The 12,768-nt window shown below is 48.7% G+C and overlaps 1 protein-coding gene across 1 annotated transcript; it reads right to left on the bottom strand.

Moving 5' to 3' along the window:
• Nucleotides 1-2,210: 2,210 nt before the first annotated feature.
• LOC699556 (uncharacterized) lies at nt 2,211-10,002 on the bottom strand. Its single transcript, XM_028842016.2, has 4 exons — nt 8,637-10,002; nt 6,418-6,515; nt 6,156-6,262; nt 2,211-5,817 (listed from the first exon to the last, which is right to left on the bottom strand). Exons 3-4 carry the CDS (start codon nt 6,157-6,159, stop codon nt 2,750-2,752), a joined length of 3,072 nt encoding a protein of 1,023 aa, XP_028697849.2. The 5' UTR covers nt 6,160-6,262; nt 6,418-6,515; nt 8,637-10,002; the 3' UTR covers nt 2,211-2,749.
• Nucleotides 10,003-12,768: the final 2,766 nt, after the last annotated feature.

Here is a 12,768-nt window from a genome sequence, read left to right on the forward strand (position 1 = left end):
TTCCCTAATAATACTCTTAAAATTTCTTACACCTGTCTTACTTTAATCTATTAATCCTGTTATCTTCATAAGCTGAGGATGTACGTCACCTCAGGGCCACTGTTATGATTGCATTAACTGTACAAATTGATAGTAAAACATGTGTTTGAACAATATGAAATCAGTGCACCTTGGAAAAGAACAGAATAATAGCAATTTTAGGGAACAAGGGAAGACAACCATGAGGTCTGACTGCCTGTGGGGTCGGGAAAAAAGAGCCATATTTTTCTTCTTGCTGAGAGCCTATAAATGGATGTGCAATTAAGAGAGATATCACTAAATTCTTTTCCTAGCAAGGAATATTGATATTTAATACTCTGGGAAAGAACTGCATTCCTTGGGGGAGGTCTATAAATGGCTGCTCTGGGAGTGTCTGTCCTATGCGTTTGGAATAAGGACTGAGATACGCCCTGGTCTCCTGCAATACCCTCAGGCTTACTAGGGTGGGGAAAAAAACCTCACCCTGGTTAAATTTGAGGTCAGACCAGTTCTCTGCTCTGGAACCCTGCTTTCTGTTGAGATGTTTATCAAGACAATACGTGCACAGCTGAACATAGACCCTTATCAGGAGTTCCTAATTTTGTCCTTGCCCTGTTTCCTCAGAAGCATTTGACCCTTGTTCACCTTTTTGCCCTTTGAAGCATGTGATCTTTGTGACCTACTCCCTGTTCATACACCCCCTCCCCTTTTGAAATCCCTAATAAAAACTTGCTAGTTTTGTGGCTCAGGTGGGCATCATGGACCTACCAATATGTGATGTCACCCCTGGTGGCCCAGATGTAAAATTCCTCTCTTTGTATTCTTCCTCTTTATTTCTCAGACCGGCCGACACTTAGGGAAAATAGAAAGAGCCTACATTGAAATATTGGGGGCGGGTTTGCCTGATATCTGAGAGACATTAGGAAGTGTGAAGAGAAGTGACATAACAGGAAGAAGACTATGCTCAGGCTGAGAGGAGTGGGGACAGTGTGGGTCTTGATGAATTCAGAACTCAAGTCCCAGCCCAGTCACTTTCTAATCATGTGATGATCATGTGATCGTGGGGTATCTGTCATGAGCTATAAACCTCAGCTTTTTTGTCTGTAAAATGGTTTGGAAATCCCTGTTCTGTAGAATTGCTGGAATGTATACACTGTGGGCAAAACACCTGGCAGAGAGCTTGGTATACCTTGGAATTTTAATAAAGGGCAGTTGATTACAACCCCAAAGTCTACCACTGTCTTTTGAGAAAAATTCAGCTCTTGTTTTTGTTATGCAAAACGACTCACAGAACATCTAGCTGAATATGTCATAGAATATGAACTGAACTAAAAGTTTGGCTTCATAAGAATAACTCAGGACATTTTCTTTCTAAAAGGATATATTGTATCATTCAAGTAAGGAGAGGCTTTCACAGCTGAATGCAACTCAATGACTATAGATTTTGAGTTAAGGACGAACTCCTTTTCGCCTTCCCCACTGATCATACATCCAAACCGCTCGTTTTATTTAAGCTACACTAAAAATCTACACATTGCTTAGACTTGTCCACATTACTTTCAAAATAACCCAAATAAAACTACTGTCAATGGAATGGGCTTGGGCTCTCCCAGGCCTGGCAAATGAGTGTCAGCCTGGAGGCTTCTGAGCACCACATCAAGGAATTCTAACCACATTTCTCAGGAAACCCTTGCAGATGATGGGGATCAATCACCTAGTCCTTGCACTGTGTTCAAGCTCCCCAGTGACAGAGCCACAGGACACCTTCCATGACCTCCCCATGTGGAGACTCCTCTCTGCTTCTTCCTCCACCCAGAGCCAACTGCTCAAGTAGTTTTCCATTCCAGGCTTTTCTCTCACCTTCTGAGAGTCTGGGCCCTGCCAGCACCCAGCTTCATAACAATGAGCAACCAAAGAAGCACCTGCAGTTTCCCAAAGCCCAAAACTGCCTTAACTCAGGGCCTTTTTACTCAAAGCCTCCATCTGGAGTCTCACCTCCCCACTTGTTTTGAAACTTATTCTTTAGATTGTAGAGAAAATCTTACCACATTCCTGATATGGCGTCTGTAGCTACACTCTACCGTTTTAAAGGTAGGGATAAGTCTTGCTTTTAATAGTAACTTCACTACTAACAGTAATTTCTATGAGCAAATGCTGATATAATGGTCATCAAATAAATGAGTCACTGACACTTTTATTTGTTACATTTTACTTTCGGCTACTTTCTTACATAAGTCAAGCAAACCAGGTATGTATCTTTAGTTTCAAGAACAACAAACTAAAGGGCCTGAGGAAATGCAAATATTAACAATCCTTTACTTTGTTCCAGTATTTAAATGCAGAGTTCCTTCACAGTTTCAAGAAAATTCCTACAGCAATACCACATTCACCTGTGACACATCACAAAATGAGGCCGAAGGTTTTCCCAATGTGGTGTGTTTGTGTGTGTTTTTGTTTTTACAAAATATCAAACTGTTACTCTTAAACCAGATAAACAGCAATACACGTGTGACTAATATTCGTAAACTAAGATTCTGAAGCTATTTAAACCTGTCATTAATAGGAAAAGCATTTGAAAAATACCCAAAAGGAAAACAGGTAAATCCCTTAACCGCCCATATGGAACAGAAGTGCAAACAGCACTGTGTTCTCTCCAGCCTCACCCGAGCCCTCCACCACGTAGAAACTCGACCGCCTCTTCAAACTCAGAGGGAATAATCTACCCCAGACTTCACTCAGAAGAGAAGCTGGGGGACACGACACTGGAGCTTGCACTGTCTGTGGCAGTGGAGTCATCTGTGGTGTCAATTATGGCCTGGGCTCTCTCTTCCACATCTTTCAAAGCCTCCTTGTACGAGGGTGGAAAGGAAATAGGGACGGTATTGTTGAGCATGGCCAAAAACTCCACTACTTTCCTCTTACTGATTTCTGAATGAGCTCTTGGACCCCACAGGAATTCGTAACGTGGAGGAGCAGTGTTGGGCACCTCCCGGTACTCTAGGTAATGTTCCTGCACCCAAACTTTAGTGAGGAGCTCTCTGGGCTCCCCAAAGATAAAGTGCTCCCTCCCAGCACGCACCCCTATTCCACTCAGCACATTCCAGATGACCTCCTCAGAGGCACAGGTGCCCTTCATGAAGATGATACTCAGAACAAGAAACAAGAGGTGGTTCTGGGGCACGCCCTGCTCATCACTCACACTCCCCTCACAGCTGAGCTCTAATGTGTTTACAAAGACGTAGGAGTCCTCAGGGCCCACCTCTCTCAGGGAAATGCCAAAAAGAATCTCTATGAACTCACGGGCTTTCCTGAAGATCATAGGAAAGTAGCCCCTGTACCTGTTGATGACATTTGTCACCATCTCTGCCTTTGTGACAGGCTGCTTCGCTTGATATTTGAGGAGAAGAAACCGCACCAACTCGTCCACCTTTTCATCCAGTGTATAAGTGAACAAGGGCTCGCTCTCTATCAAGGACTCACTGTCTGTCAAGGACTCGCTCTCTAGCAAGGTGTCTGAGGTGCTTGTATCTTCATCTACTGGGCTGCTGGACTCTTCACTGACTGGGCTTAAGGAAGTGGAGGAGAAGGAGCTCACAGCACTCTGGAGAGGAGACTGGGCAGGCCCCTCAGAAGGACTCTGAGGACTCTCAGGGGACCTCTGGGAAAGACTCAATGAAGTGGAGGAGGAAGAGCTGACACGACTCTGGAGAGGACGCTGCGCAGGACCCTCAGGACTCTCAGGAGAACTCTGGGAAAGACTCAGTGAAGTGGATGAGAAGGAGCTGACAGGTCTCTGGAGTGGAGACTGGGCAGGCCCTTCAGGCGGACTCTGAGGACTCCCATGAGGACTCTGCAGAAGACTCGCTAAAGTGTAGGAGAAGGAGCTGAGAGGTTTCTGGAGAGGAGACTGAGCAGGCCCCTCAGGGGGTCTCTGAGGTCTCTCAGGGAAATTCTGGGGAAGACTCAGTGAAGTGGAGGAGGAGCAGATAATCACAGGACTCTGGAGAGAAGACTGGGAGTCCTCCCCCTGAGGAGGACTGTGAGGAAAGCGGAGAGGAGACAAGGAGACCTCCCACTCAGGAGGACTCTGAGGAGTCTGGAGAGGAGACTGGGAATCCTCCCCGTCAGGAGGACATGGAGGAATCTGGAGAGGAGACAGGGAGGCCTTCCTCACAGGAGGACTATGAGGAAACTGGAGAGAGGACAGGGAGTCCTCCCCCTCAAGAGGACTCTGAGGAATGTAGAGAGGAGACAAGGAATCCTCTCCCTCAGGAGGACTCTGAGGTCTCTGGAGAGGAGACTGGGAGTCCATCCCCTCAGGAGGGCTCTGAGGACTATAGAGAGGAGACTGGGCAGGCCCCTCAGGAGGGCTCTGAGGACTCTCAGGGAAACTCTGGGGAAGACTCAGTGAAGTAGAGGAGCAGCAGATGCTTATAGGACTCTGGAGAGAAGACTGGGAGTCCTCCCCCTGAGGAGGACTATGAGGAAAGTGAAGCGGAGACAGGGAGTCCTCCCACTCAGGAGGACTCTGAGGAATCTGGAGCGGAGAAAGGGTGTTCTCCCCCTCAGGAGAAATCTGGAGAGGAGACTGGAAGTCCTCCCCGTCAGGAGCACTCTGAGGGCTATGGGGAGGAGACGGGGAGTTGTCTGCCTCAGCAGGACTCTGAGGTATCTCGAGATGAGACTGGGGAAAACCCTCAAAAGTACTTTGAGAACTCTCAGGGGAACTTTGGAGAAGACTCAGTAAAGGGGAGGAGAAGGAGGAGCTCACAGCAATCTGGAGAGGAGACTGGGGAAAACCCTCAAAAGTACTTTGAGAACTCTCAGGGGAACTCTGGAAAAGCCTCAATAAAGTGGATGAGAAGGAGGAGCTCACAGGAATCTGGAGAGGAGACTGGGGAAAACCCTCAAAAGAACTCTGAGAACTCTCAGGCGAACTCTGGAAAATATGCAATAAATTGGAGGGGAAGGAGGAGCTCACAGGAATCTGGGGAGGAGACTGGGGAAAACCCTCAAAAGTACTTTGAGAACTCTCAGGGGACCTCTGGAAAACACGCAATAAAGTAGATGAGAAGGAGGAGCTCGCAGTAAACTGGGGAGGAGACTGGGGAAAACCCTCAAAAGGACTTTGAGTACTCTCAGGGGAACTCTGGAAAAGCCTCAATAAAGTGGAGGGGAAGGAGGAGGTCACAGGAATCTGGGGAGGAGACTGGGGAAAACCCTCAAAAGTACTTTGAGAACTCTCAGGGGAACTCTGGAAAACACGCAATAAAGTAGATGAGAAGGAGGAGCTCGCAGTAAACTGGGGAGGAGACTGGGGAAAACCCTCAAAAGGACTTTGAGTACTCTCAGGGGAACTCTGGAAAAGCCTCAGTAAAGTGGAGGGGAAGGAGGAGGTCACAGGAATCTGGGGAGGAGACTGGGGAAAACCCTCAAAAGGACTTTGAGTACTCTCAGGGGAACTCTGGAAAACACTCAATAAAGTGGAGGGGAAGAGGGAACTCGCAGGATTCTGGAGAGGAGACTGGACGTCCTCACCCTCAGGAGGGCTCTGAGAAATCTGGAGAGGAGACAGGGATTCCTCGCCCTCAGGAGGACTCTGAGGATTCTGGAGAGGAGACTGGGAGTCTTTCCCCTCAGGAGGACTCTGAGGAATCTGGAGAGGAGACTGGGAGTCTTTCCCCTCAGGAGGACTCTGGAGAAGACTTGGGGAGTCCTCCCCCTCAGGACGACTCTGACGACTCTCTGCGGAACTCTGGAGAAGACTCGGCATCCCAGCAGCAGGCATCTGCTTGTCCCCTGGAGAACGCAGAATCAGAGAAGAGGATGAGCATGAGAAGGAAGAAGAGGAAGAGGAGGAGGAGGAGGGGAATCAAAAGTGGAAAGAGGAAGAGAAAATGGAGGAGGCTTCCTCCTGTCCTTCATCTGGGGGATCCTCTGCATCTACCAACTCCAGTATGAAATTTGGCTTCTGGAAGCCTTGCTCAAAGCTGGGGCATGGAATGTTTGGAGAGAGAGGCATGATGAATATTGCTCAGGAGCAGCAGGTAAACGTGTGAGCATGAATGGATATGATGGGATCCCACAGGACTGAGGGAGAGAGGGACAGTGCCAGTGGCCTCAGCTGAGAAACTCACCCATGATGGCTCTGACAAAGGCCGGCTTACAGCTCTTCTTCCCTTACGGTGGTGCTCTAGGGCCTCACAGGTCGCCTGTCTTTCTAGGAGGTTTGTCTCCTGGGAACCTGTAGGAGAATGTGAGAAAGCACCTCAAGGCACAGCTGGCAGGCAGAGTCTGAGGCACCAGGAATGACAGTGGGTGGCTACGGGCTGGGTGCTGCCAGGTCTGACCTGTTTCTGGGGGTAGGGCCCTTGGTACAGAGTCAGGCTGTGCACTCACCTTGACTCCTGGCAGTGCCTGGGCCTCCTCTGCTGTGGTGCTTTTAGGATGTATGTGTCCCTCACACCCAGGTCTTCAACTCCTGGTTCCTGGAGCACCTGCAAGAGGAAGTGAGGGAGACCCTCCAGCTATGACGTCAGCTGGGACTGGCCAGACTCCCAGAGTCCCACAGTTCTGAGGTTCATGGCCCCCTCAGCATTCAATTAGCATTGTCACATGTTCTGAGACAGGGCCAGGCCCCCACCAGTCTGCTGGCCTGAGGCAAAACCTCAGGGCCAACTCCACAGCGCTGAGAGCAGTGGGAGGTAATGAGGTGGCAGCCACCTCCCAGCACTCTACCACGGGGGTGATCCGGGTGGCCTCACGTCTGTTCTGATGCACATGTTGTGTCCGGAATTGGTGGGTTCTTGGTCTCGATGACTTCAAAAATGAAGCCGCGGACCCTCGTGGTGTTACAGTTCTTAAAGATGGTGTGTCTGGAGTTTGTTCCTTTAGACATTCAGATGTGTCTGGAGCTTCTTCTGTCTGGTGGGTTTGTGGTCTCGCTGACAGGAGTGAAGCTACAGACCTTCAGGTTGAGTATTACAGCTCTTGAAGGTGGCACATCTGGAGTTGTTCGTTCTTCCAGTGGGTTTGTGGTCTCAGCTGGCTTCAGGAGTCAAGCTGCAGACCTTCGTGGTGAGTGTTACAGCTCTTAAAGGCGGCGTGGACCCAAAGATTGAGCAGCAGCAAGATTTATTGTAAAGAGCAAAAGAATAAAGCTACCACAGTGTGGAAGGGGACCGAGCAGGTTGCCACTGCTGGCTTGGGCAGCCTGCTTTTCTTCCCTTATCTGACCCAACCCATATCCTGCTGATTGGTCCATTTTACAGAGAGGGTTTGGTCTATTTTACAGAGAGCTGATTGGTCCGTTTTGACAGAGTGCTGATTTCTGTGTTTACAATCCTTGAGCTCCAGACAGAGTGCTAGACAGAAAAGTTCTCCAAGTGCCCACTAAGTTAGCTAGATGCAGAGTATCAATTGGTGTATTTACAAACCTTGAGTTAGGCACAGAGTAATGACTGATGTATTTAGAAACCCTGAGCTAGACACAGCGTGCTGATTGGTGTATTTACAATCCCTTAGCCAGACATAAAGGTTCTCCAAGTCCCCACTAGACTCAGGAGCCCAGCTGGCTTCACCTAGTGGATCCTGCATGGGGGCTGCAGGTGGAGCTGCCCGCCAGTCCCGAGCGGCACCTGCAATCCTCAGCCCTTGGGCAGTCAATGGGACCAGGCACCATGGAGCAGGGGGCAGCGCCTGTTGGGGATGCTCAGGCCACGGGGGAGCCCACCCCGGAAGGGGGGCTCCAACATGGCGGGATGCAGGTCCCGAGCCCTGCCCTGCGGGGAGGCAGCTGAGGCCTGGGGAGAACTCGAGCGCAGTGCTGGCCCACCAGCACCCTCTGCAGCTGCTGGCCCGGGTGCTAAGCCCCTCACTGCCCTTGGTTGGAGGCGCCAGCTGACCGCTCCATGTGTGGGTCCCACCGAGCCCGCCCGAGCCAGAACTCATGCTGGACCGCGAAGGCGGCGGCGTGCAGCTGGGGTTCCCACTCGCGGCTCTCCCTCCACACCTCCCTGCAAGCAGAGGGATGCTGCTCTGGCCTCTGCCAGCCCTACAGAGCAGCAGGCTGAAGGGCTCCTCAAGCTCCGCCAGCGTGGACGCCGAGGTCGAGGCCGAGGAGTCACGGAGAGTGAGGGCTGATAGCACGTTGTCACCTCTCAATGTGACCCCTCAGTCCTCACTCTTCTCCCCAGCAGGGTCTGGGAGTCTTCCCTCTGCCGGCTGCAGGCAGCTCCCCATGCTGACTTGCCAGGGGACCCCCAGAACAAGGCCTCCCCTTCCCCGTCCCCTACACCCCTCACCCAGCAACGAGAGGGCGGCCGCTCAGCCTGAGCCGACTGGGGAGCTCTAGGAGGGCTGATTTGAGGAGCAGGGTGGGAATCTCCGGGAATCCGTCCTCTGAGGTGGGGGTTCCCCGGTCCTCCTCAATGTCTTCCTATTTATTCCCTAGAGGGCCGGCATCTCCTCCCTTCCTCTGCCGTGAGGACCCGTCCCTCAGCCCTCGGCTACCATCTTCCTTTCCGCGAACTACAAGTCCCACGGCAGGGGTACAGCAAGCCGGGCGGGCTTCTCTCTGTGGTGGGGGGGGTCCCTCAGTTCTCCCTCGGGGCCCTCACCTTGAAAACTGGATAGGTTTAAGGCTCTTCCCTCTGCTGACCTGAGACGAGCCTCGTCACAAAATACCTCAGGTTCTTCAGCCTCCCAAGATGGACGCCGGAAAGCACATCCGGGAACCCTGCCGGGGATGATCAGGACTGACAGCAGGGCTAGCGTGGGGCGGGGCCTCCTCTCAGAGGAGCAACCACCCCCCACTTGTCAGCCTCCTTTCCATCCCTTCCTTCCCACCTCCAGGATGTGCTCCTGCCCTTCCTGCTCACTCCCTAAGCCTTGCCGGACTCTTCCGTCCCACCTCCCCAGTCCTTGACACTCACACCCCACCTTTTTCCAGGGCTGACAGCAAGGAGTGGCAGGGTGCAGCCTGCGCCTCCCCTCCGTGTTGGGAGGTCGCTGTCCTTCAACAGACTTCTCTTCTTGTTGAGTGGCCAGCCCTGGTGCAACTCCCTCTGCTTAACCGAAGCTGCCCCCATCAGAGATAATCTCCCCTCTAGCTGACTCCCAAAGTGGAAGTCAGAAAGTTGTAAATCTGGGGACCCTGATGGGCTCCTCCAGAGCTGGCAGCAGGCACAGGGACAGGACAGAGGGCACTACCGGTCATGGATGTTCCCTTCCTGCCCTCCTGAGAGGCTGTGCCTGGACTCCTGAAATGGCCTGGACTCCCTGCCTCTGTGCATCTGAGTCTTTCACCTCCGAATAAGCCCCTCCCATCCCTGAGACCTGCAACGTGCAAGAGAGGTCGAATCACATCCCTCCACAGGGGGATATGGCCTCCCAGGCCCCAGGCAGGACTCCGCTGCCCTCCGTCTGAAATAGCGTGGGAAGGACCCTCTGTCTTCCTCTATTCCTGACACAGCCTCCACTCCCTCCCTCTTGTCTCCAGAGACTGTTTTTCAGATATAGGTTCCCATTTCCATGAACTCCCCCAAGAGGGACTGGAGCACCCTAGCATCTCTCCCTAATGGCCCTGCCCAAGGACTCCTAGGAGTGAAAATGGGCTGGTTTTGGGGGGTCCTCCTGTGTCCGTAGTGGGGTAGCTCACCAGTCCGTCCTCTGTATCAGCCTGGGGATGCCAGGAAGGCCCCTGTCATGATCTTCCGCTCTCATGATCTGAACTGAGACTCACCTGAGCACAGCCTTGTCCTCTTTCTCCCCCCTAAGATGTCAGGGGACACCCCTGTGGGTCACCATGCCTCTGGGCCTCCCGGGGATGACAACGGGGGGGAGCTGGTTTCTGTGGATCCTCCTCTTTGTGGGCAAGAAGTCTCTGCAGTTTTCCCTCAGAGGCCTCATGTGACTACTGGCTGCTCCTGGGTCTTCTGTCCTTCCCAAGATGACAGCATGACCCAGGGAAAAAATTAATGTGACTTTACCCTGAAGGAAACTGGAAAACTCTACCTCACCATGGTGATCAAATTAACATCATCAATGACAAATTGTGTTGGTAGTATGTGCCTTCGGTACGATATGATAAGAATGGCACTTCACTTCTCTGTTCATCTTCCAAGAAAATATAACCTACATCAAATCATAAAAAAAAATCAGATAATTCCCAGTCAAAGGCTGTTTTCCGAAATACCTGACAATACATCTCCAAACTGTCAATGTTTTCAAAAGCAAGAGAAGTCTCAGTGAAGTGGCACAACCAAAGGGCATTGAAAGAGACATGATGAATAAATGTAATGGAGTATCCTCAGGGGATCCTGGGACAGAAAATAGTTTTTCGTGACAAGGAGATAAATGTGAATAAAGTATGTTTGTTAATAAACAAAGGATGTTTGCATATCAATATTGGTTCATTACTTTTAGGAAACCTTACCAAGGTAAAATGTTAATAACAGGGGGAATAGATTATGGGACATAAAAGAATGTTCTTGAGCATTGTCACAATTTTCTTTTAAATCTAAAATTATTCTAAAATAAAGTTTATGAAATATGAAAAAGTGCTACCAAACTAGATAAAAGATATATATGCAAAACCTATAGCAGATATGCCTTTTAAATATTTTAAATATTGAAAGTAGAAGTTTGAACTTGGGACTTAACCTAAAGTTTCTGCTACAAGTATTTCTACTACTCTTTATACTAGAGGTAGTGGTAAATGTTGTAAAGCAAAGAGGAATAAATGAAAGGAATGAAGATTGGCCAGTTGGAAACCAAACTTTTGTGATTAATGGGTGACTCTACTGAGCATGAAATAATCCAAAATAACTAAAAATAATTTACTCAATTTATAATAGTATATCAGTTTTCTAGTATAAGGTCAGTATTCAAACAAATATCCACTTTGTTTTCTGTCAGGGAAAGAGTAGGAAAATAAAAGTAAAGAATATATAATTTTTAAACTCTCATAGTAAAATATCAAGTATCTAAGAATAATGCTTAACCAAAAATAATAACTTTACAGATGAAAATATTAAAATGTTGAGACATATTAATGAAGACTCACATAAATATAAAATAAAAAAATTCATAGGCATTAAGATTCAATATTTTAAATGTTTTAGTTCTTCCAATAAATAGAGGAAAATATAGAATAATTGAAATCTCAAGTCAACACAAGCAAATGGCTTTGGACACGTGTGAGTCACCTGATTCTAAATATAAAGATATGCAAGTGGTCAAGCATAGTCAATACACTGTTGAAAAACAGGAATTAGTCTACCCGATAGTAAAAATTACAAAGACGCTAATGTGATGAAGAGTTTGAGATTTAGGTGCAGGGGTTGGTCAATAGACCAATGAAACTGAATGGACAGTCCTGAAAAACAAAAGCAGAAAGCTGTGCATGTTCTTAACTGATTAAAAAACAAAATTACAGCTTCAGAGCATGGAGCAGTCTTGTTGCAGTAGATGTCAGTGGAACAACTGAGTATGCATATAAAAACCCTAATTTAAGTGGCATCCTTCTTCACACCAAACACAAAACTGTTGCTAGGAGATTCAAAGCCTACTTTAAAAATCCTGTACTACAAAAAACAAACAAACAAACAAACAAAAACTTAAAATATACACAGACATATATAGAATAATAAATAAGTCTTTGTTTAGATTTTTTTTTTTTTTTTTTGGAGTCAGCGGTAAAAATATATTAGAGCATCAGTTAGGATAGAGGTGAAAGGATTGAAAGAGGCTGGGGACATTGATCCTGTCAGTAACAGAAGGAAGCAAGATAATATGAGTCAAACGGGAAGGGAGGAAATGGCAGCTCCTTCCACCCCCTTGTCTCAACCTATAGAAGGTCTGGCTACTTTCAAGAGCCTTTTGCTTTCTCAGAGTAGGACTTAGAACTCAACAGTGGTTGGAGGAAAGATACCTGGAACAATGATGGATTTATTCCCCTTCCTATTAGACCAGTCCTTCTGCTGGCCTCTGGAACTCTGGGGATCCAAGAAATGTAACATGACCAGTTCTATTCCAGAAAGTCATGAACAGGGGATGTTGTGTTGATGACAGAAACCTGACCAGGTCCACAAACAGTTTATCGCCTTAGAGCCAGTGCCAGCTTGCCCAAATGTGATTGGAGTAGTGGCCTAAGACCCTCTCCATATGGATTGGAGGTCCACATGAAAGGAATTCCAGCTGCTCTTACTCCTGACAGGACCCTCAGAAGGATTCAGGAGCCCTGAGATTCCAAAAGAGGTTGACATGTGATTTTGCCAGATAATTCACTGAGGGTTGGGGTTCTGTCCACCCACTACAGCCAGCATCAACTGAGTCGTTCATGAGCTGACTTCCCTCTTCAGCTCTGGCTCAGTGTCCCAGGGGCAGTGGGCCTCTGCTCATAGCCAGGATTGGTGGATCAAACCTCAGCGCTCAAGGTGGAAACCCACAGACAAAGAAGCTCTTCTCCCAGCCTGGGAGGGAACTGGTGGGTAAATTGCAGCTCTGGCCCCCATGTCCTTGGGAATTATCCTCATGGAGCTTTTCTTCTGAGGTCCCAAGAAGGGAGCACTTCTTATGGAAGGTGAAAAGAAAATGGCAGCCCATCCTTTTACCTCCTGGTATTGGGAGGAATTCTTCTGTCCAGAAGAGAGAGGGACTGATGATCTTGGGATTTGAATCAGTGGGACAGTGTCAGGGAGCTTTTTAAAGGAGTGAACACAACCCTTCTCCAAACATACCCCAAATGAC

The sequence above is a fragment of the Macaca mulatta genome, chromosome X, assembly GCF_049350105.2.
Source record: "Macaca mulatta isolate MMU2019108-1 chromosome X, T2T-MMU8v2.0, whole genome shotgun sequence".
Classification (NCBI taxonomy): domain Eukaryota; kingdom Metazoa; phylum Chordata; class Mammalia; order Primates; family Cercopithecidae; genus Macaca; species Macaca mulatta.